General features: G+C 33.9%; 8 protein-coding genes across 8 annotated transcripts; 4 read left to right on the forward strand and 4 right to left on the reverse strand.

Moving 5' to 3' along the window:
* Positions 1 to 35: 35 nt before the first annotated feature.
* LOC134830304 (ninjurin-2-like) lies at positions 36 to 3,368 on the reverse strand. Its single transcript, XM_063843736.1, has 4 exons — positions 3,255 to 3,368; positions 3,127 to 3,187; positions 279 to 403; positions 36 to 224 (listed from the first exon to the last, which is right to left on the reverse strand). Exons 1-4 carry the CDS (start codon positions 3,315 to 3,317, stop codon positions 36 to 38), a joined length of 438 nt encoding a protein of 145 aa, XP_063699806.1. The 5' UTR covers positions 3,318 to 3,368.
* A 95-nt stretch (positions 3,369 to 3,463) lies between these two features.
* Positions 3,464 to 4,615, reverse strand: LOC134837653 (kelch-like protein 40a). Its single transcript, XM_063853035.1, has 2 exons — positions 4,362 to 4,615; positions 3,464 to 4,310 (listed from the first exon to the last, which is right to left on the reverse strand). The coding sequence occupies exons 1-2, from the start codon at positions 4,613 to 4,615 to the stop codon at positions 3,464 to 3,466; spliced, it is 1,101 nt and encodes a 366-aa protein (XP_063709105.1).
* A 657-nt stretch (positions 4,616 to 5,272) lies between these two features.
* Positions 5,273 to 6,377, forward strand: LOC134830067 (UPF0046 protein C25E10.12). Its single transcript, XM_063843431.1, has 2 exons — positions 5,273 to 6,042; positions 6,101 to 6,377. Exons 1-2 carry the CDS (start codon positions 5,352 to 5,354, stop codon positions 6,319 to 6,321), a joined length of 912 nt encoding a protein of 303 aa, XP_063699501.1. The 5' UTR covers positions 5,273 to 5,351; the 3' UTR covers positions 6,322 to 6,377.
* Positions 6,378 to 6,379: 2 nt separating this feature from the next.
* On the reverse strand, positions 6,380 to 6,953 carry LOC134830076 (large ribosomal subunit protein bL20m). The gene is made up of 2 exons (XM_063843443.1): positions 6,802 to 6,953; positions 6,380 to 6,737 (listed from the first exon to the last, which is right to left on the reverse strand). The coding sequence occupies exons 1-2, from the start codon at positions 6,886 to 6,888 to the stop codon at positions 6,432 to 6,434; spliced, it is 393 nt and encodes a 130-aa protein (XP_063699513.1). The 5' UTR covers positions 6,889 to 6,953; the 3' UTR covers positions 6,380 to 6,431.
* A 93-nt stretch (positions 6,954 to 7,046) lies between these two features.
* LOC134827905 (hepatocyte growth factor-regulated tyrosine kinase substrate) lies at positions 7,047 to 10,115 on the reverse strand. The gene is made up of 2 exons (XM_063840777.1): positions 8,013 to 10,115; positions 7,047 to 7,395 (listed from the first exon to the last, which is right to left on the reverse strand). The coding sequence occupies exons 1-2, from the start codon at positions 9,901 to 9,903 to the stop codon at positions 7,142 to 7,144; spliced, it is 2,145 nt and encodes a 714-aa protein (XP_063696847.1). The 5' UTR covers positions 9,904 to 10,115; the 3' UTR covers positions 7,047 to 7,141.
* A 1,956-nt stretch (positions 10,116 to 12,071) lies between these two features.
* Positions 12,072 to 14,354, forward strand: LOC134827906 (signal recognition particle subunit SRP72). Its single transcript, XM_063840778.1, has 3 exons — positions 12,072 to 12,272; positions 12,332 to 14,063; positions 14,126 to 14,354. Exons 1-3 carry the CDS (start codon positions 12,164 to 12,166, stop codon positions 14,247 to 14,249), a joined length of 1,965 nt encoding a protein of 654 aa, XP_063696848.1. The 5' UTR covers positions 12,072 to 12,163; the 3' UTR covers positions 14,250 to 14,354.
* A 686-nt stretch (positions 14,355 to 15,040) lies between these two features.
* LOC134838242 (uncharacterized) lies at positions 15,041 to 17,210 on the forward strand. Its single transcript, XM_063853732.1, has 5 exons — positions 15,041 to 15,756; positions 15,811 to 16,025; positions 16,080 to 16,260; positions 16,318 to 16,472; positions 16,529 to 17,210. The coding sequence occupies exons 1-5, from the start codon at positions 15,102 to 15,104 to the stop codon at positions 17,168 to 17,170; spliced, it is 1,848 nt and encodes a 615-aa protein (XP_063709802.1). The 5' UTR covers positions 15,041 to 15,101; the 3' UTR covers positions 17,171 to 17,210.
* A 180-nt stretch (positions 17,211 to 17,390) lies between these two features.
* LOC134837018 (titin-like) lies at positions 17,391 to 21,369 on the forward strand. Its single transcript, XM_063852325.1, has 3 exons — positions 17,391 to 18,630; positions 19,474 to 20,150; positions 20,207 to 21,369. Exons 1-3 carry the CDS (start codon positions 17,467 to 17,469, stop codon positions 21,165 to 21,167), a joined length of 2,802 nt encoding a protein of 933 aa, XP_063708395.1. The 5' UTR covers positions 17,391 to 17,466; the 3' UTR covers positions 21,168 to 21,369.
* The last annotated feature ends 495 nt before the right edge of the window (positions 21,370 to 21,864 follow it).

The raw sequence follows: 21,864 nt of genomic DNA on the forward strand, positions 1-21,864 counted from the left end.
TTATATAAAAAAAAAATAAAATTTATGTCAAAAAATTACGGATCTTGAAACAAAAATCTCGGAGAACTTTGTAGATCGAAAAGGGAAATTATCGTATTGATCACTGTCGTGCAAGTTGTTGTCAAAACTACCAAATTGTTGATGAAATTCGCTCGCCAATGACATTTTGCTTTGTTGATGTTGCACGAAAAGCCAAGAACGCACAGTAAAGATGCTTGAATTAACTAAAAATTAGTTGAAAATTAGAAATTTTTGGAAAATTTCAAGAAAAATCTCACCTGTAAAGCGATGGAGGCAACAATTAATCCAAGCATCAAATGGTAAAAGCGATATTGGGGCCCTGCGGTGAGTATGGACTTCAGTTGGGAAGCGTTGGCTGTGAGTAAAGCGATGTCAATCAGTCCTGAAATTAATTTTTATGAAAGTTTTTAGTAAGAATGTGTTAAAAAAAAATTAATATTGATAAAAAAATTATTTTAATCGTAAATTGAGTCTCATTTAGATAAGAAATTTGAGTTTAAAGACACTTCAAGAGCTACTTGAGAGCTTTGATAAGTCTAGGGACCTTTCTTTGTTTCGCTTGATAAACGAATTTTTCATTTTTGGTTGTTTTTTTGACCATTTTTACACGTTACTTCATTAAAAAGCAATTTTTTTTCTTTTGTCTGTTGAAAGTAAAATTTCTATAAAACTTAACAAAAGTGCCTTGAATTACCTTGTTGGTTGAGAAAAAAAGTACGATTTTTGCTCCTCATATGGTAAAATCGTACTTTTTTTTATTTCATCAAAAATCGATCAGATATCAATGGAAATCAAGTTAAAAATGAATATTTTTTAACTTTTAGCTTTGAAACCCATCAAAAGTTGGTTGAAAATTGACTTGAGAAAAAAAGTACGATTTTTGCTCCTCATATGATAAAATCGTACTTTTTTTATTTCATCAAAAATCGATCAGATATCAATGGAAATCAAGTTAAAAATGAATATTTTTTAACTTTTAGCTTTAAAACCCATCAAAAATTGGTTAAAAATTGACTTGAGAAAAAAAGTACGATTTTTGCTCCTCATATGATAAAATCGTACTTTTTTTTATTTCATCAAAAATTGATCAGATATCAATGGAAATCAACTTAAAAATGAATATTTTTTAACTTTTAGCTTTGAAACCCATCAAAAGTTGGTTGAAAATTGACTTGAGAAAAAAAGTTATAAAATCGTACTTTTTTTATTTCATCAAAAATCGATCAGATATCAATGGAAATCAAGTTAAAAATGAATATTTTTTAACTTTTAGCTTTGAAACCCATCAAAAGTTGGTTGAAAATTGACTTGAGAAAAAAAGTACGATTTTTGCTCCTCATATGATAAAATCGTACTTTTTTTATTTCATCAAAAATCGATCAGATATCAATGGAAATCAAGTTAAAAATGAATATTTTTTAACTTTTAGCTTTGAAACCCATCAAAAGTTGGTTGAAAATTGACTTGAGAAAAAAAGTACGATTTTTGCTCCTCATATGATAAAATCGTACTTTTTTTATTTCATCAAAAATCGATCAGATATCAATGGAAATCAACTTAAAAATGAATATTTTTTAACTTTTAGCTTTGAAACCCATCAAAAGTTGGTTGAAAATTGACTTGAGAAAAAAAGTACGATTTTTGCTCCTCATATGATAAAATCGTACTTTTTTTTATTTCATCAAAAATCGATCAGATATCAATGGAAATCAACTTAAAAATGAATATTTTTTAACTTTTAGCTTTGAAACCCATCAAAAGTTGGTTGAAAATTGACTTGAGAAAAAAAGTACGATTTTTGCTTCTCATATGATAAAATCGTACTTTTTTTTATTTCATCAAAAATCGATCAGATATCAATGGAAATCAACTTAAAAATGAATATTTATTAACTTTTAGCTTTGAAACGCATCAACAGTTGGTTGAAAATTGACTTGAGAAAAAAGTACAATTTTTGCTCCTCATATGATAAATTGACTTGAGAAAAAAAGTACGATTTTTGCTCCTCATATGATAAAATCGTACTTTTTTTATTTCATGAAAAATCGATCAGATATCAATGGAAATCAAGTGGAAATCAAAAGTTGGTTGAAAATTGACTTTAGAATGAATATTTTTTTATTAACTTTTAGCTTTGAAACCCATCAAAAGTTGGTTGAAAATTGACTTGAGAAAAAAAGTACGATTTTTGCTCCTCATATGATAAAATCGTACTTTTTTTTATTTCATCAAAAATCGATCAGATATCAATGGAAATCAACTTAAAAATGAATATTTTTTAACTTTTAGCTTTGAAACCCATCAAAAGTTGGTTGAAAATTGACTTGAGAAAAAAAGTACGATTTTTGCTCCTCATATGATAAAATCGTACTTTTTTTTATTTCATCAAAAATCGATCAGATATCAATGGAAATCAACTTGAAAATGAATATTTTTTAACTTTTAGCTTTGAAACCCATCAAAAGTTGGTTTAAAATTGACTTAAGAAAAAAAGTACGATTTTTGCTCCTCATATGATAAAATCGTACTTTTTTTATTTGATCTAAAATCGTTCAGATATCAATGGAAATCAACTTGAAAATGAATATTTTTTATCAAAAATTTAAATCAATTTTTTCACAAAAACTCACTTTTTAATATGATAAAAGCGTGATCAAAAAGTGTCAGTCATGTCAATTACTTCAACTTGAAAATGAAAAATTGACTTGAAAAAAAAGTACGATTTTTGCTCCTCATATGATAAAATAGTACTTTTTTTTATTTCATCAAAAATCGATCAGATATCAATGGAAATCAACTTGAAAATGAATATTTTTTAACTTTTAGCTTTGAAACCCATCAAAAATTGGTTGAAAATTGACTTGAGAAAAAAGTACGATTTTTGCTCCTCATATGATAAAATCGTACTTTTTTTTATTTGATCAAAAATCGATCAGATATCAATGGAAATCATCTTTAGAATGAATATTTATTAACTTTTAGCTTTGAAACCCATCAAAAATTGGTTGAAAATTGACTTGAGAAAAAAAGTACGATTTTTGCTCCTCATATGATAAAATCGTACTTTTTTTTATCATATGAAAAATTACATTCTTTAAAAATTACCTTGAGACAAACTTTTTTTCGTAGCATATCGATTAAAGTTCCGACAAATCAAGCATGTATCCTGCAATTTTATTTTTTTTATTATAATTCAAAATTTTATCTTAATTTTTTTTTTCAAAAAATCTCACTTTAGCACAATCATCACAACTTTGTTCTGTTAAATTTCCGTCATCTAGATAATTTTTTGGCATTTTTTATTAAAAATATTTAATTTTAATCTTCACAAAGCTTTTGAATATTCAGTTTGAATGCTTAACAATGACTGATTCGTCGTTCGAACAATAAAACGAAACACAAAGCGTCATGCATGAACGACAAGCACGAGCACCCAAGTGAGTTACAAATCAAGGAAATCAGCAAAACGACTATTCTCCCGTTCGTCACTCGCTAATTTCTTGAATGCTTGCAGGATGGCGGTTATATGCTCGTTCGAGTAGCGTTCCAGACATGTGTGCGAATAATTGTTCAAGTAAATTCGGTTCAGATACGTGAAGGGTTTGAACATTTTCCATACCAGATGACACGAAAGCGCACTGTGAGCCTCCTGACACAAGAAACAATGACGATCGTTGTACAGCTCGAACATTCGGAGGACCACGTTGCTCGGCAGCATCGGTAAAAGTTTGAAATTTGCTCGTTTTTGGCGATTTTGTGTGAAAGGCGTTAAAATATTTATCGGTAAATTTGGATTATTTTTCAGGATTATCAAGCGATCTTTCGTTTCGAGGTCCAAAAAGCCACATTCAAGTATCTCATCGTCTTCAAGAGTCAAAAAACGAATCGCGTAAATGGCATCTTCGAGATCGGGACGTAAATCGGGATGACTTTCGAGATATCTCTGCATTGCTTGTACCAGATGCGAGTCGGAAGGGACATTTAACGAGTTCAAAGAGAAAATTAATTTGACTACTTCAGGCGATGCGGTGAGAAAACTTTCAGCACGAAGGATGTCGACAGGTTTCTCTTGAACGAGCTTCAGACAAGCCTCTTTTAATGGTTGATTTTCGTAAAGACACGCATGGTTGAGAAAAGGAATCGTCACTTCCGGCGAATATTTGCTCAATTTTATCATGTAAGCCGATGCAAGTCGAATCACTTCGGAGACTTGATACAAATGTGCCAACGAATAAACTTCCAATGTCTCTTGAACTTTCTCGAGTTCCAAGTTTCCCGTGTAAATTGCCCTAAAAAATGACAAAATTAAACATTTGAAGAAATTTTTTGCAAAAACTCACTTAATTAATATCTTAAAAGCGTGATAAGAAGTGTCAGTCATGTCAATTACTTCATTATTGGACCAAATATCCGACATCATCGTCTTGAAAACGGGAGATGCTGCCGATAATACGACTTTGTGAGCGTAGATGAACTTCTGTTCGGCTTTTTCGTGATTTGTTTCCATGTGATCAGCATCGAAGGAGAAGCAACAGTCCGTTAATTCCTGTTTTTGCTGCATTTTATACAAACTTTTCATTAATTCTAAGCTCATTTTGGGATTTTGGACGGATTTTCTTGTTTACTACGTTTTTTGATGGTTCATTGTTTACTTCTGAGACGCTTCTAAAAATAAAATTTGAGCATACATGAAATTTTTGAATGTAAAAACTGTTGAAATTTTATTTTTTATTAAAATTTTATAAATATCTTCAAAAAATTTCATTTAAAATTAAAAAAATTCTAAATTTTGGTAAATTTTCATGTAATTTTGTAAAAAAAATAATTTGAAAGAATTAAAAATAATTTAAGAATTTTACAAAAAAAAAAAAAAATATAAAAGTTTAAAGAAAAAATAATTTTGATAATTTTCATATTTTTTTCAAATGTAATTTTTTTTAAAAAAATTTCAAATTTTAATTATTTTTTTTTAAATTTTTAACCAGAAAATTGATTAAGAAATTAGGAAATATTAAATTTTGGAATAATTTGATGAAATGTTTTTTCAGTTAGAATCAAAAATTCTTTAAAAAATTAATTTAATTTAAAATCTTATAAAATTTGCATGAATTAAAAATTGTTTTTAACAATTTTTCCAGAATTTTAACATAAAATTTTAAATTTTGATGAATTTTTATGATTTTACATTCAAAAAATCCACAAAAAATATCAATTTTTCCCGTTATGGATATTTTTGAATGAACAAGAGGCGAATTTTGATAATATCCAAACAAAAACAAAAAACAGTATTCCATAATTTTAAATAATTTTACACAAAAAGTGCTCAAAAAATGTCCGTTCCCATCCATCCGCTAACAAACAATCCAACCGCTGCATGGGAAGAGCTCAAAAAGACGCAGCGCGTCATAAAAATCACGATGAAACCGCCCAAAAACGAAATTCCCGCAGATAAAGTTCGCGTTGTTTGCATGAGTGATACGCACAGCCTGCAAAACGGCATGAAACACGACATTCCCGATGGCGACGTCTTCATCCATGCCGGAGACTTTACGCGATGCGGCGGCAAGGACGAAATTATCGAGTTCAGTCAGTTTTTGGAAACGCTTCCGCATAAACATAAACTCGTCATTGCCGGAAATCACGAGCTAAGTTTCGATACGACGTTCACGCATCCGATGGCTGAAGCGAATGTGAGCGGCGGAAGTGGCAGATGCAAGCATGGCGACGTTGGCGGAGCGATTTTAGATGAAATTCCGACGTTGGGTAACACGAAAGAGAGTATGAGTGAAGCGATCAAGACGGAAAACATTCGACAATATCTCACAAATTGCACTTATTTGGAGGACAAAGCAGTAGAATTGTACGGATTGACGTTCTACGGAACGCCATGGCAACCGGAATTTTGTAAATGGGCTTTTAATTTGCCCCGCGGAAAGGCTTGTCTCGAAAAATGGGACTTAATACCCGCAAATTGTGATGTTTTGATAACGCATACGCCGCCTGTTGGGCACGGAGATCTCTGTAAGGCACAAATTTGCTCATTTTTCAATAAAAATTCTCATTTTTTATAATTTTTCAGGTTGTTCGGGGGTTCGTGCAGGATGCGTTGAGCTTCTAACGACAGTCCAGCAACGTGTCAAGCCCAAATATCACGTATTCGGACACATTCACGAAGGATACGGCATCTCCTCTGACGGAAAAATCATCTTTATTAATGCCTCAACGTGCGACATTAACTATTTACCGAACAATCCTCCCCTTGTCTTTGACATTGCCTTGCCGAAAGGCGTAAAAAAGTGATTTCACGTCGATTTTTTTCGAAATAAATGCTCTCTTTACAGCTTTTCTAGTCAAAAACACAAAAAAAATCGTATTCTACTAAATTTTTATTTAAAATCTACTTTTTATCACTACTTAGGCACATGTCCCTTTGGCGTATTTGCTGCTATTTTTGCCAAAGCCTCGAAAGATCGGGGTTCCCAACACGCCAAATCAGCTAACGACTTGCGATTCAGCAAAATATTGTTCCGCAGGAGATTTTCCGAGAATTCTTCGTACGGTAATCCGTGCTGACGTGCGCCGGCAGTGATGCGTTGTTCCCACAACTCCCTAAAATCACGTCTTTTTTGCTTTCGACCTTGTGTGGCATACACCAAAGCACGATGAACAGCTCGAATTGTAACCGAATAACAATTTCTCGGTCTTCCGTAGTAATGCTGAAACGAAAACCGACCATGAGGAAACCCGAAAAGTTGATTTTTATTGAAAATTCGAACTTACAGCTGCCATTTTGAAGATTTTACGCTTCCGCCAGAACTCGTCGGGCCCACGAGATCTCACAAAGTTCACAACTGATGTGAAAACCATTTTAAATTACAATTTTTTGAATGGATTTTAATTTTTTCGACCAATGTTTTGGTATTGTATGTTCCCGAGACACAAACCACAAGACGTAAAAAAATATTTTTCATGGGAAAACATTACAAAAAATTAAATTTTCAAAATTTTAAGGAAATTTTTTAATATTGAACGATTATTGGTAAATATATTTTTAGATACATCGAATGTTTGAGGGATATTGATAGATTTTTAAAAATATTTTATAGAATTTCGCTTTTTTTTAGTCAAAGCTGATCAACTCTCCAATGGATGGCTCTGGTTCAGCAGGTTTTTCAACGACTTGAACGGGAGGTTGCATTTGGGGTTGTTGAATTGGAGGCGCTTGAACTTGTTGTTGCTCAGGCATGGCCATTGGAGGAGGCTGCGGTTGTTGCTGCATCATTTGCGGAGGCATCTGAGAAGGTTGTTGACCTGCTAATCCTTGCGGCGGATGATTTTGACCTGGACCGGGGATCATTTGGGGAGGCATCATACCTGAAATGTGAGAAAATATATTGAAATATTTTTTTAGGTCACTTAAAATTGATTTAATTATTTATTTAAATATTTTGAAAGTTTAAAAATTTTTTAAAGAATTTTTCTTTAATTTTTTTTATAGTGACAAAAAAATTCGAAAAATTAAAAAAAAAAATTCAAAATCACAATTTTTTACGAATAAGAAAATTTTTTAAGATATATTTTTTTTTTTTTTTTTTTATTTTTGATATTTTTTTTCCTTTTTTGGGTCAAATAATGTTTAAAAAATTTAAAATTTTTCATAAAAAACTTTTTTTTTTTTTTTTTTTTTTTTTTTTTTTTTAACCAAAAAAATTTTCAAATTTAATTTTTGTCAAAATGAAATTTTTAAAGCAAAAATTACGAATTTTTGAATTTTTTTTTAAAGGTCAAAAATTTTTTTTTTTTTTTTTTTTTTAAAATACAAATTTTCAAGATTTTTTTAATTTTTGACTTCCAACACTAATTTAAATATATTGCTACTTTTGAGCAAGAATTTCTTTTCGAAAAAATATTTTTTTTGACAAACTTTAATTTTTTTTCATTTTTTGGGTCAACCTTTGAATTATTTTTTAAAAAATTAAATTTTTGCTTACCCATAGCTCCAGCTTGCGGTTGTTGCGGCGGAACTCCTGGATTAATTTGTTGCTGCGGAACTCCTGGATTAATTTGTTGCTGTGGCATTTGTCCCGGATTCAATTGTTGCTGTGGCATTTGTCCCGGCATCTGCGGAGGACTATTAACCATCATTTGGGGTTGCTGCTGTTGCGGATTCATCTGCGCTTGAGGCATTTGTGGCGGATATCCATAATTTCCGTATCCTCCAGGCATTGGACCACCCGGAGGCATCGTCATCATTGGCGGTTGAGTCGCTCCTGGCGGCATCGCGGGACCAAATTGCTGCGCAAACGGTTGTCCTCCCATGCGATAATGCGCTTTTTGTTGCTCCATCCGCATTTGCATCTCACGTTCTTGATCCTGAATCCGCTGCAATGCCAATTGACGCTGATATTGCAAATATTCCTGCTTCTTTTTCCGCATAATTTCCAATTTATGCGCCATTTGGATCTGACGTTGACGTTCTTGCTCTTCGGCAATACGACGCAACTTTTCTTGATGTTCTTGTCGCAAGACATCCAACGCCGCTCGCGAATCCTTAATTTGACCAATTTTATCTTGAAGCGATTCGTACCACATTCGTTTGTCATCCATCTCCTTGATGTAGGTCAACAATTTGGAATGCAAGGTTGAGATATTTAAGAAAAGTGCTTGAATCGAAGTATCGTTGCTGATATTTCGCCCGCGAGCTGAACTCGATTTCATGCGATTGACAAAAATGTCGAGTTGAGACCGCATCAACGACGTGAATTCATCGAGTTCGGGATCGTCAGCGGGATTTTTCATCATTAACGGGATGCTGCTTGTGATGCTCGACATCGGGCTTGGCGCTGTAGGGCTCAACGGAGAGTCTTTCTGCTTCGATTCCCAATAGTCACGATTTAAATATTTCGCCAATTCGGGATTTTTCTCAATTTCATCATTAGGACTTGGGCTTCGCATCGCAGGTTCGGGACTCGGAGGTCTTGGCGCCGTATAAGAACGAGGAACAGAATATTGCGCTTGAAATTTCGCATTTAATTTTGCTTTTTCCTCCGCTTCTGATTGACTCAAAGCCAAAGCAAGTTGTAATTCTTCCTCTTCTTGGATTTCTTGCTCCGTGCGCGTTGGCGGAGCTTGACTTTGTTGCGCCAAACTACTTTTCAAGTACTCCTCGGGCAACGAAGAGTCATCTTTCGTCGATTTGCTTGCGGTTGTCGGTGCAAAAGTGCCTCGTTGAAGTGCAATGTAACATCCTTCGCACACACGAACCTCCTTTTCGAAGCCGTATTTCGGCAAAGTGCTCGTCTTCGAGGAACATTGATGACAAAAAACTTGCCCGCAATTGCGACAATGATGTTTTCGTTGCAAAACCCCGAAAGCGACGCGACAACGATGACAACACTCGCCATCAGCCCATTCGGGAGCGACGTCAGATGCAAACATTGCGTCAGCTTCTTTCAATTCCGGGAATTTGTGCCCGTCGCACTTGAGAATGTTCATGGTGTCTCTGATGGCGCGATATTTGTGGTTCGAACGGAAGGCATGAGCCCACGTCTGAATCAATTCCAGCATTTTATTCTTGACATTTTCGTGCGGTGTTGTCTCAATTAGATTCGTGAACATCTCGCAACTCGCTTTCGTGCTGATTTCTTCGTGCACGGGAGGTCCGCAATTTTTGACGATACTCTCGAGCGACAACAAGGCGTAATAAGCCGTATGCGGATTCGTCGATTGCATCTTTTTCTTCAACGCTGCCAAGGCATATTTGGGCGTAGCTTCGTTCTGACGAATTAAATCGCACAAAATCATCATCGAAGACCAATCGGGCTCCAAATGCAAGTGACTTGTGGCATTTTCCACAGCCTTATCAAAGTCCGAACGGAACATTTTTTAATTGGATTTAACAAAGAAGTGATGAGTCACGGAGCGATATTCGAGTTTTTGACAAAATTTTAGTGGTTTTGAACCAAATTCTTGTAGATTTTCGGATAAAATATCTTTTAAAGACTTTAACAGGTAATTTATTGCACGTGAATTGTCCTTGAATAACACAAAAAACGAAATTTTCTTAAATTTTCTCCGATTTCGCAGACGATTGTTTTGATTGATAAATTAGGGTTGCCCTTTTTGAAATTTTTTTATTCGATATTCAAATTTTCGATATTGTTAAAAATTTCACTTTTTTCAGTTTTTTTTTTCGAATTTTACCTAATGAATTTCTAAAATTAATTTATAAAAAAAATTTACTAATTTTTAACATTTTTTTACAATTTTTTTTAACTAAAATAATGAGTGAACATTTGCATGATTTTTAGATCGCAAAAATCTAGTTCTTCGATTTTTTTTGGCATTTTTCATTCAAAAAAAAAAAAAAAAAATAGAGAAAGTAGTCGTCTAAAGAACGACATACTATACCGCATTTCAATGTTATATATCTACTTTTTTGTACTCCTCATTTCACAATTTTGTAGTCCTCAAGTCACATTTTCGTACTCCTCATGACCCTTTTGCAATTTTATACACTTTTAAAACAAATTTATGTCAAAGGAAATTTTTTTTCAGTTTAAATTTTTTGGCAGTTTTGAGTTATAAAATGATTAAAAATGATAAATTAGAGCCCTCTGACAAATTTTTATCCATTTGGAGCAAGTTTTGACAAAAATTGCTTTGACACAGTTTTTGATTTAGTTTTTTTCTTGATTTGGTTTTCAAATCAAAACTATGTCAAAGAAAAAATTTTTTTCAGTTTCAATTTTTTGGCAGTTTTGAGTTATAAAATCATTAAGAATGATAAATTAGAGCCCCTTTGATAAACTTTTATGTATTAGGAGCAAGATTTGACAAAAATGGCTTTGACACAGTTTTTGATTTAGTTTTTTTCTTGATTTGGTTTTCAAATCAAAACTATGTCAAAGAAAAAATTTTTTTTCAGTTTCAATTTTTTGGCAGTTTTGAGTTATAAAATCATTAAAAATGATAAATTAGAGCCCTCTGACAAATTTTTATCCATTTGGAGCAAGATTTGACAAAAATGGCTTTGACACAGTTTTTGACACAGTTTTTGATTTAGTTTTTTTCTTGATTTGGTTTTCAAATCAAAACTATGTCAAAGAAAAAATTTTTTTTCAGTTTCAATTTTTTGGCAGTTTTGAGTTATAAAATCATTAAAAATGATAAATTAGAGCCCTCTGACAAATTTTTATCCATTTGGAGCAAGATTTGACAAAAATGGCTTTGACACAGTTTTTGACACAGTTTTTTTCTTGATTTGGTTTTCAAATCAAAACTATGTCAAAGAAAAAATTTTTTTTCAGTTTCAATTTTTTGGCAGTTTTGAGTTCCAAAATGGTTAAAAATGATAAATTAGAGCCCTCTGACAAATTTTTATCCATTTGGAGCAAGATTTGACAAAAATGGCTTTGACACAGTTTTTGACAGTTTTTGATTTAGTTTTTTTCTTGATTTGGTTTTCAAATCAAAACTATGTCAAAGAAAAAATTTTTTTTCAGTTTCAATTTTTTGGCAGTTTTGAGTTATAAAATCATTAAAAATGATAAATTAGAGCCTTCTGACAAATTTTTATCCATTTGGAGCAAGGTTTGTCACAAATGGCTTTGACACAGTTTTTGATTTAATTTTGCTCTTGATTTAGTTTTCATATAATTTTTTTTTCTTTCAAAAATTTCTAAATATATTTTTCAAAAATTTTTGACTTTTAATTTTTAATGATTCAAAATTTTCTAAATACATAATTTTTTCTCAAATTTAATTTTAATAACTTTTTATGAAATTTTAAAATTTCTCAAAAAAAAAATTGCAACAATTTTAATAATTTTTTTAATATTTTTTATGAAATTCAGAAGTTTCTAAATCCAACAACTTAAAAAAAATTAAATTTGAAAAATTTTAAATAGAATTTTACTTAATTTATTTATTTTTTTAATAATTTTTAACTTTTTAATTAAATAAATTCAAGAATTTTCAAATTTTTGTTTTCGAAATTTCAAATTAAAATTCACGAACTGTTGAAAAAGGACAAATCTGGCAACCCTATTCACAACCAATGAGGAGACAGGATTTCGAACGTGGCAAAATTTGGATTAAAAAGTAAAAATTACTGAATAAATTGTGAAATTCTTGCGGAAACATGTCGAAAGATACGCAAAAAGAGACGACATTGAGGCAATTGTACACGGAATTGCACAAATTTGGCAACAATGGCGATTATGATAAAGCTATCAAAACAGCAAATCGAAGTAAAATTTAATTTTTTATCAATTAAACAAATTTCTACAAATTTTCTTTTATTTTTCAGTCCTCGGAATTGCTGCCAACGAAGAAAAAGCCTTGCAATGCAAAGTAATTTGTCTCATCCAAACTTCCAAATTCGACGAAGCCATCAAGTACATCGAAAAAAACAATATGAAGGATCTCGTGTTCGAGAAAGCCTACTGCCAATATCGCAACAATCAACCGGAACTCGCCCTAAAGACAATTGAAGCGGCAAATTTTGGCTCAGCTCTTCCGGCAAACGTCAAAGAACTGAAAGCGCAGATCTATTATCGCTTGGAGCGGTTCGAGGAGTGTTTCGACTTGTACAAGGACATCATCAAGAACACGACGGATGATTACGATGACGAGCGTCAAACGAATTGGAGTGCCGTTGCTGCCCAACTCGTCATTGAGGGCTCGAAAAAAGACGTTCCCGAATTCGAGGAGAGCACTTACGAGTTGACTTATAATCGCGCGTGTGCTTTGGCTGGCAAACAGGATTTCGCCGAAGCGGAACGTCGTTTGAAGCAAAGCGAGAAAATGTGTCGCGAATTTTTGGAAGAGGATGGGGCGACGGAAGAAGATATCGCGAACGAAATTGCGATCATTAAAGTTCAACTCGCTTATTGCTTGCAAATGCAGGGCCGGAGTAAGGAAGCGTCGAGCATTTATATCGAAACGTTGAAAAATAAACCGTCGGATGCGGCTTTGGTTGCTGTGGCAAGTAACAATTCCGTCGTCATCAATAAGGAGCAAAATATCATCGATTCGAAGAAAAAAATGCGAGCTGCGATGTCGGATGCGTGCGAACACAAACTTACGCGTCGTCAGAAGAAACATATCGCTTTTAACAATGCTTTGTTGTCATTATTTGCGAATCAGGGAGATTGTCAAGCCTTAGCGACGAAACTGGCAGCTGCCTATCCCGATTTGGAGTTCCAATGTGTCTTGATGCGAGCTGCCCAATACGCGAAAGACAAAAAATACAAAGACGGACTTGATGTTCTCGACAAATATGTCAAAGGAAAAGCTGGAAAAGATGAAGCTCTTGCTGCAAAATTCGCTATGGTCCAACTCCATTTGGTAAGTGGCAACAAAAAAGGCGCCATCGATATCCTCCAATCTTTGGGCGAAGCGAAATACCGTCCCGGCGTCGTTTCTGCGCTCGTTTCGCTCTTCTTGGGTATCGACGATAAGCAAAAAGCTTCGGAAATTCTCAAGGAAGCCGTCGATTGGTACAAGAAAAACAAACAAAATGCCGGCGACTTGTCCGAAATGTGGCGTCAAGCGGCAACGTTCCATCTACGAGGCGGCGAAGCTGAAACAGCAGCCAAGAGCTTGGAGGAACTCTTAAAAAGTAATCCGAGTGACGTTAAAATCCTCGCGCAACTCGTTGTCGCTTATGCGAAATTTAATCCAACGAAGGCGCAAGAAGTCAGCAAGAAACTTCCGGCATTGGAAACGATGACAACAACGGCAGAAATTGACGCTTTGGAGGCAACGAACTGGACAATGATCGCAAAAGCGGTTAAACGTACGGCATCGAAGGGCACGGAGAGTCCCAGTAGCGGCGATTCGCAAAAACCCAAAGTTAAAAAGTCGAAGAAGAAACGCAAGCCACGTTTGCCCAAATTTTACGATCCAAGTGTCAAACCGGATCCGGAAAGATGGTTGCCCAAGTACGAGCGCACCGGATATCGCAAGAAGCGCGACAGGCGTGTCAAGGAAGTCATCAAGGGATCGCAAGGAACAGCTTCTGGACAAGCAGATCAATTGTGAGTTGCTTCGTAAAAGTTGAATTTTGAATGAAAATTTAATATTTTTTTACCTTTTTTAGTGACATGTCGAAGAATTACAACCAGAATAAGTCTCCTGCAACGCCTCTTGTGCAAGAAAGTGCTCCAGGTCCGAGACAACAACAACGCAAGAACATGCACAAGAAGAAGAAGGGAAGGCATTAAGTGATTTTCTGTTGAAAATCTGAAAATTTGTTGGTTAATCGATGTTTTTTGCTAATAAAGTCGATTTCTTATATAAATTTGACTCGTTTTTGAAGGAATTTTGTTTTAAAAAGTTAATTTTTCTACATTTTTGACTCTCAAAAGATGTTTTTTGACAATTTTAGATCTTTGAAGCTTAATTAGAATCAAAACTTAGCTTAATTAGACAAAATTTTGTTAGAAAAAAATGTGAATTTTTCTTCATTTAAAATTCCTTTAAGATGATTTTTGTGTATTTTGAGTCTTTTGAAGATGATTTTAGTTAATTTTATGTTTCTTGAAGATCAAGTTCAGTTCTTAAAAGTTGATTTTTGATCTTTTAAGGCCAATTGAAATCGAAATTCGGCTTCAGAAATTTCATTTTCAGTTCTCAAAATATAATTGGGATGAAAATTAAGCTTAAAAATTCTTCAATTTAAAGATTTTTATCTAATAAAAGTGAATTTTTTACAGAATTGATCATCCTGAAGCTCTCGAAATTTGAAATTTTGCTTAAACTTGAAGATACTTCTATTATGTAACCTTTTTTTACATCAATTAAGCATCTTTTAGATCATTCGAAGACCTTGAATGCTCATTTTAGGTCTTAAAATATCTTAAATTAAATCAAAATTTAGCTTAAAAATTCAACGAATCTCATTATTTGAGGATTTCAATTCAAGGAGACGTTCAAAATTGATAAATAAATCACTTCACCATTCAACATTCTCGCTCCGATTGTCAAAAATTTTGTTTTCAGTGTCTCTCGGTGAACATCAATCGATAGAATTCCACTTTTTTGGAGATAATTGAAGGACGTTGCTCTACTTTGGCATGCGACGACAGTTCAACAACGGTCCCTCTTTCTTCGGGAATGGCTTTCGTAGTCGATTTCCGCCCGAATTTGACGATCCCTTTGCCAAACGGAGTTACGAGAGTTCATTCTACGGCGGCGATCGTGACAATTTTCGCGAAGAAAATTACTCTCCTTACCCCAATCGAGGCGATGACTACAATCGATACGATTATCCCGACAAATTTTCATCGTGTAAGCCATCGGGCATGAATGTCGACACCTTTTTGCAGATGGGCAAGACATCAAACAGCAATTGGAACTCGAATCCTTTCCAGAGAAGGACTTATGGGAACACAGATAACTCGAATTTGTCACAAAAAGACGAAGTTATGCCTGAATCACAGATTCAGAACACTAAATACGGAAATAATTTCACGTCGTTCGACGAAGAACTCGAAACCTCAGCAAAAAAACCGGAAATTGTGCCTCCGCCTGACGAACCAAAAGAAAAATTTAAAGTTCTCGAGGTGAAATGCAAAGTGTGCAATATAACACTTACCTCAAAATGCGTCTACGAAGTACATATTCGTGGCAAAAAACATCTCAGAAGGGAAGCTGACGCCAAAAAGTACAGTTGTGAGTTGTGTTGCACGCAATTATTCACGATGGAGGAGCAGCAAGCACATAATGAGAGTAAGTTCAACCAAAATTAATGAAATTTTCTTCTAAAATTTGCCTTTTTTGTAGCTGAACAACATCAAGAAAGCGTAAAAGTAGCAGAATTTTTCCAAAAACAGCGAAACGAAGACCCAGATGTGCAAAAATACAAGTCAAAAGTTGCCAAACAGTCAGGAATCATGACTCAAGCAGAGATTGACGCTCTAAAAGTTGTCCCGAATGAGCATAAATATCGATGTGATCTGTGTAACGTCAATTGTAATTCTCCACAAATGCTGCAGTTGGTAAGAAATCTCAATAAAAACCCAAAAATTTCTTATTGACATGAAATTTTTCAGCATTTATCATCGAAAAAACACGTAAAACGATCAAACGATGCCAAATTGAACAGCAAATCGAACGCGGTCGAGTACAGTTGTGATGTTTGTCAATTTTTATGTTACTCGGCGGAGGAACATGAGAGGCACAGCAATAGTGATGAGCATTCAAAAGCTCTTGCGGACAAATATAAAGCAGGAAGTACGATTTTTTGACATTTTTCAAAGAAAATCTGTCCTAAAATTATTTTTTTAATAGCAATTCAAACGCCTGCTGTTCCAAAAGAAGTCGAAGCAGCTCTTATTCCACGCGATGAACTCGATATCGTGCCCGAACGGGGTGCAGATAACGTCTTATGGTACAATTGCGCTGTTTGCGATGTCAAAACTAATTCTTTGGATAATCATAAAATGGTAAAAAATTAATTTTTCAAGTTTTTTAAGATACTTACTTTTAAATTTCACTTCAGCACATCAATTCCAAGAAGCACAAATCAAAAGTTCAAGGCGTTCCCTTCGTCAACAAGAAAGCCAAATACTCCAGCGAGGCTCTTCGCAATTCCTACACGCGTTTCGTGAGCGGCGGCGGCTTGGGAAAGAAAATTACGGGCGATCCGAGTGCTTATTGTGCCAAATGTGAGATCCAGTTCAAGACGCCAACCGAATTAGAGGAACATTTCTTGACGCCCGCTCACAAAAATCACAATCCATACAAGAAAAAACTCTTTTTCGACAACGAAAGTGTCGCAAAAAAGGCAAAAACGTCAAATGGCACGCCAGCAATCGCAGGAAAGATCTCAACTTTGACTTCAGTGACGAATGTAACAAAGCCCGCAACGACAACTCCCCTTCCAACGAGCGATTATGGCTACGGAGGCGGATTTGACTACACGAATCCAAGTTACTATCAAAGTACGGGTCAACATTCGTCGCTGACGGCATATCAACCTTCGAGTGCGGCATATCAAGCGACGTATCAAAATCCCGGAGCTTATGGCTACAGCTCGTATTACGATCAAACATCGTATCCAGCGACGACAACAAATCAAGCAGCTTATTCGACGCCAAATGCTACGTCATGGAGCTATTCGACGCCTTACTACCAGCATTAGTCATGAATTTTAATGAATTTTAATAAAATTTTAACCAATTTTGCCGAATTAAACTGAATTTTTTATTGAATTTTGATCAAAAATCGTTAAAAAATTCAAAATTTAAATTTTGAGACGAATAAAATTGATAAATCCCATCGCGCGCTGGGCAGATCCTTGCATAACCCCAAAAAATCAAAACAAAGCGTCATTTGTGCACGACTCCATTGGCCCCAAATGCCGCGTGAAAACCAAAAAATTCGTATTTAACCAATTAAATGTGCAAAATTTGACCTGAAACCGTGAAAAAAGTGAAGATGCCGCGTAGAAAGGAGTCAAAAGAGCATTTTAGACCGATAAAAATCGAGAAACTTGAGTATTTTGAGGGTAGTCCAAAGCGACAGAGACTTCCAAACACAAATTCTGATGATTTTCCGACGATAGATTTATGCAGCAGCCCCGAAGAAGCGAATAGTGGACCCATTTTCGCTCTTGATAGCTCCTCGCCGACCTGTTCTCCGCTCTACATGTCGACAGATTCGTCTGAAATTGACTTTCAGCAAGTGACGAGAGCATCAACGAGTGAAAATCGCAAAAATTCCACAGATGATGGTCCTCCAGATATCCCGTGTTTCGATTTGACGGAGCAACCAAAGACTTCAAAAAGTGATAAACCTGATGCGCCAAAAGATAATTCTGCTAAAAAGGAAGAAGTTCCTGTTCGTGAAAAGCGTCGACCTCCTCCGCCACTCGCAATTCCCAAAGAAAAACCAAAATTTTTGGCTGTCGAAGCGATGCGTGACAAAAACCCGCGAAATAAACCACAAGAAGATGCTCCGAAAGAAGTTGAGCCAAAAACTTCGCAAATTATTCCTCTTCCATCGACAAGTGGCATGCCCAAATTCAACATCGTTCATGCAGATAAAACGAAAAAATTGCAACCAGCGAGAGCAGTGAAGCGTGTTCGAAGTCCTTCGCCTTTGAAATTCGAGATTGTCCTGCAAAATGCGAAACAGCCAAAAACGAAACGAGGTCGCAAGGCGCGTGCAAAGCCAATTTTTCAAGATGCCATCACGCAAACGATGAACGGAAAAATTGTGCCTGAAGACGATTTGAGTTGCGAAACGTGTAACAAGCGATTTACGAATCAAAAAGTGACGATCGACAATCACAGTATTCGAAATGCATATTTGGAAGCATGTATAAAAGTGTGGAAAGAAAAGGAAAAAGAACGAAAGGCGCAGGAAGAAAAGGCGAAGAAGGAAGCTCTTTGTCCGAAAAAAGTTGTCGGAAATCCGATGAAAGTTATTAAAGAAGTTTCTCGGATGTCGGCGCCGACGCATAAAGTTCCAACAACGGGAGTTAAGCCGAAAGTTAGTGAGGATGTGAATTTGAATCCTGAACCGATGGAAGTTGAAGAACCTCCAAAAGTCGAAGAGCCTCCTAAAGAGCCGAAAATTTCGTTCACATGGGATGCTGAGGTAATTTTTTTTTCTCTTTTTATAAAAATGCAACTTTAAATTATTTCAAATTTTTGGTCCTTCAGAATTTTTTTCGTAAATAGAATTTTTTTAATTATTTTTTTAAATTTTTAATTTTTTTTAAATTTTTGAATTTTTGTAAAATAATTTTTTAAAATTTTTAAATTAATTTTTTAAAATTTTTGAATTTTTTTAAATTAATTTTTTAAAATTTTTGAATTTTTTTTTTAAAATTAATTTTTTTTTTAATTTCCAAATTTTTATTTGAATTTTTGTTTTTATCCAATTTTTGAAAATATCATCAAAATTTTTTTTGTTTTTCCTTTTTAAATTTTTATTTTAAAGAATTTTTGTATTGAACAACGAAATTTGACATGAATTTTCTTGTCTAAAAATTTTTTTTTAAATTATTTTTCAAAATTTTTGAATTTTTAAAGTTTTTTTTAATTTCTGTACCTATTTATTTTGAATTTTTGTTTTGTTTTATTTTTTAATTTCAAATTTTTATCTTGAATTTGATTTTAAATCACGAATATTAAAAGAAGATTTAAAAATTTTTTTTTTAATTTTTTAAAATTTTTAATTTACATTAAAAAGTATTTCAAAAATGTTATATTTTCTTTCAAAAAAAAAAATAAATAAATAAATAATTTATTTCGAATCAATTTTTTTTTAAATTTGAAAAGATTTCAAAAATTCTATAAAAAATTGGAAAAATTTTTATGAATTTTTTTCTTTTTATTTTTTTTTTAATTCTTGATTTTTTTAAAAAGGTGCGAAAAAAAAACAAAAAAAAAATAAATATTTTTATATTTTTTTTTCTCATAAAATTCTTTTTTTCAGAAACCAGAAAAGCCAATTTTCCGTCCAGCTCATTACACGAACGATGACTTTTTAGACGTGAATCGCAATGTTCCGAGTCTCATTCCTCAAGGCGCCTTCAAAAGTAAGCCCATCACGAAAAAAGATGATGTCGCACGTATCGGAAAATTCAACGAGCTTTACGATAATCCTCTTCGCCCGAAATTACTCGAAGTCGAACATCCGCCCGAGAAGGAAGATGCCCAATCTCTCGTAAAATCAAACGTTGCCTTTTTCGACGAGCCTGAACCCGAACATCCTGACATCGATCCTGAGCTTGCAGAAATTTTCGCAGACATTAGTGACGACGAAGATGATGAAAATCAGGAAATCGAAGCAAAATTCAGCGACGACGAGGAGGAAGAAGCAACGGATGAAGCAATGGATACTTTCGAGTCGCCTCATAATGATAGCATGGTGTCATCTGAGCATTCAATAGCTGAAGATGCGTTATTGGAAAATAACGATTTCGATATGTTGATGTTTGATCAGGATGCAATTGACCCGTTGGAAGCTGAAATGCCGCAGGAACCGACGCCAGTTGAGGCTTCGAAGCGAATCGAGCAGGAAATTGAGAAAACTAAGACAAAAACTTTGCTTGAAATCGTCAATGATGACGAACTTGACTTTGATGACGAGTTTGACGATGATGATATTGAGTAAGAATATTTTTTTATAACAAAAAATATTTAAATTTTAACAATTTTTTTTCCAGATCACCCGCTTATGAAGTCATTACGAACGCCAAAAGTCCTGAAATCTCCGAATCTGAAGTAGAATTGGAAAAATCTGAACCTCTAAAGGCAAATACTCGACCAAAAACATCCATAGATTCAGGTTGTTCCCTTTCTCAAGACCAAGAATCATCACCGATGGAGACGTCTGGTTCAGAAACTGCAATTTCAGTAAATGGAGACACAAAAATCGCAGATTCCAATGGAAATTCACCAAATTTTGACGTAGAAAATATCGTGAATGACATCGAAAAGTTAAAAGCAACGCTCAAAACATGCACAAACGACGATTTAACCGAAATTTACGGATATTGCGTGACAGATCGTGAGTTCTTCAAAAGCCATTTCGACTTAATTGCAAGTGAAATGGGAAATCGCGGCATGATGGATCACATAATGCGTGCTTTACGAGTTTGTGAGAGCTACGAAGCCTTTTTGCACTACCGGACAATCATCGACGCTCTCATTTTGGCGGGATTTCAAACAACTGTCGCCGTCAAATACATCACAAACAACTCGATAAACAGCTCGGATGCCTTCGAAGTCGTTTCAGAAATCATTTTTGAGCGGAATTTCGTAGATGACAGCTTGGATTACTTTAAAAAATCCATAAAACACTTGAAAAATGCGACGCTTGAACGACTTTTGACACATGCTATCAAGACAGAATCGTGTATCGACGAATGGAAACGCCTCGTAGAAGACATTCTCGCAAACAGGAATTTGCGACAAGCACTTCACGGTAATCCAAAGCTGCGAGAACAGGTGATGACATGGCTGGGAAATGACAAAAAGGAAGAAATTCGTGAGCCAGAAGCTAAAATGGAAACAAAAACTTTTTCGATACCGTGGCAGAGAACAATCATTAACAATAGATGTGTTAATAATGGTTCAAAAAAAGCTTTGCCTCCACTTTTACCCATAAATGGAACGAAAAAATAATTTTTTTCTTTAATTTTTCTGTGTCAATATATTAAGTACTATTAATATTAATTATTATATGTTAAAAAGATGTTTCTTTTGTCGAGAAAACATTAAATTTCTATCGATTTCGAACTTTAAATACATTAATTTTTAACTTACCTTTAATTTTTAATCAAAATAAAATATATTATTTTTCAATATAAAGGCAATTTACCATTAAAAGCTCAAATAATTAATAAAATCAATATTTAATTTTTCATATTTTAATTTTATTTTTCATCTTGGTTTTCCCTATTTATGTTTCATTCAGTGTTTGGTTTGAATAAAAATCACTTAGTCAAGTAATCCTTAAAATTTAAATGCAATTTTTACATTATATATAATTTATGTATATTTTCTTCTTTATCATCATTTGATCATTCATTAATGTTAATTAATATTTAATATATTTTATATATATTCGTGGTAAAGTTTTAATGCACTGATTGTTAATACAATAATTGATAGTGTATGCTTTATTTTTGTTGTTGTTGTTGCTTTTTGTATAAAGTTTACATTTTGAATCATAATAATTTAAAATCAAAATATTTGTTTGACGCTTTTCGCCATCATTCATAAAATTCGATTGATTTATTAATGCGTAAAATGGTTTTAAAATATATGCATATAGAAAAATGTTTGTTTTTGTAAATAAACACAGAAACATATATAAAAA

The sequence above is a fragment of the Culicoides brevitarsis genome, chromosome 1 (assembly GCF_036172545.1).
Source record: "Culicoides brevitarsis isolate CSIRO-B50_1 chromosome 1, AGI_CSIRO_Cbre_v1, whole genome shotgun sequence".
Lineage (NCBI taxonomy): Eukaryota > Metazoa > Arthropoda > Insecta > Diptera > Ceratopogonidae > Culicoides > Culicoides brevitarsis.

Bases quoted from the DNA above. Each gene is read 5' to 3' on its own strand.
- LOC134830304 (XM_063843736.1), bottom strand. From the start codon at position 3,317: ATGCCAAAAAATTATCTAGATGACGGAAATTTAACAGAACAAAGTTGT. The intron at 3,188-3,254 runs GTGAGATTTTTT...ATAAAATTGCAG, and splicing joins GTTGTGATGATTGTGCTAAA to GATACATGCTTGATTTGTCG. The intron at 225-278 runs GTGAGATTTTTC...ACTAATTTTTAG, and splicing joins TTGCCTCCATCGCTTTACAG to TTAATTCAAGCATCTTTACT.
- LOC134837653 (XM_063853035.1), bottom strand. From the start codon at position 4,615: ATGAGCTTAGAATTAATGAAAAGTTTGTATAAAATGCAGCAAAAACAG. The intron at 4,311-4,361 runs GTGAGTTTTTGC...GTCATTTTTTAG, and splicing joins GCTTTTAAGATATTAATTAA to GGCAATTTACACGGGAAACT.
- LOC134830067 (XM_063843431.1), top strand. From the start codon at position 5,352: ATGTCCGTTCCCATCCATCCGCTAACAAACAATCCAACCGCTGCATGG. The intron at 6,043-6,100 runs GTAAGGCACAAA...ATAATTTTTCAG, and splicing joins TGTTGGGCACGGAGATCTCT to GTTGTTCGGGGGTTCGTGCA.
- LOC134830076 (XM_063843443.1), bottom strand. From the start codon at position 6,888: ATGGTTTTCACATCAGTTGTGAACTTTGTGAGATCTCGTGGGCCCGAC. The intron at 6,738-6,801 runs GTAAGTTCGAAT...TTTTCGTTTCAG, and splicing joins AAATCTTCAAAATGGCAGCT to CATTACTACGGAAGACCGAG.
- LOC134827905 (XM_063840777.1), bottom strand. From the start codon at position 9,903: ATGTTCCGTTCGGACTTTGATAAGGCTGTGGAAAATGCCACAAGTCAC. The intron at 7,396-8,012 runs GTAAGCAAAAAT...CTCACATTTCAG, and splicing joins ACCGCAAGCTGGAGCTATGG to GTATGATGCCTCCCCAAATG.
- LOC134827906 (XM_063840778.1), top strand. From the start codon at position 12,164: ATGTCGAAAGATACGCAAAAAGAGACGACATTGAGGCAATTGTACACG. The intron at 12,273-12,331 runs GTAAAATTTAAT...TTTATTTTTCAG, and splicing joins TATCAAAACAGCAAATCGAA to TCCTCGGAATTGCTGCCAAC. The intron at 14,064-14,125 runs GTGAGTTGCTTC...TACCTTTTTTAG, and splicing joins TCTGGACAAGCAGATCAATT to TGACATGTCGAAGAATTACA.
- LOC134838242 (XM_063853732.1), top strand. From the start codon at position 15,102: ATGCGACGACAGTTCAACAACGGTCCCTCTTTCTTCGGGAATGGCTTT. The intron at 15,757-15,810 runs GTAAGTTCAACC...CCTTTTTTGTAG, and splicing joins GCAGCAAGCACATAATGAGA to CTGAACAACATCAAGAAAGC. The intron at 16,261-16,317 runs GTACGATTTTTT...TTTTTTTAATAG, and splicing joins GGACAAATATAAAGCAGGAA to CAATTCAAACGCCTGCTGTT.
- LOC134837018 (XM_063852325.1), top strand. From the start codon at position 17,467: ATGCCGCGTAGAAAGGAGTCAAAAGAGCATTTTAGACCGATAAAAATC. The intron at 18,631-19,473 runs GTAATTTTTTTT...TCTTTTTTTCAG, and splicing joins CGTTCACATGGGATGCTGAG to AAACCAGAAAAGCCAATTTT. The intron at 20,151-20,206 runs GTAAGAATATTT...TTTTTTTTCCAG, and splicing joins TTTGACGATGATGATATTGA to ATCACCCGCTTATGAAGTCA.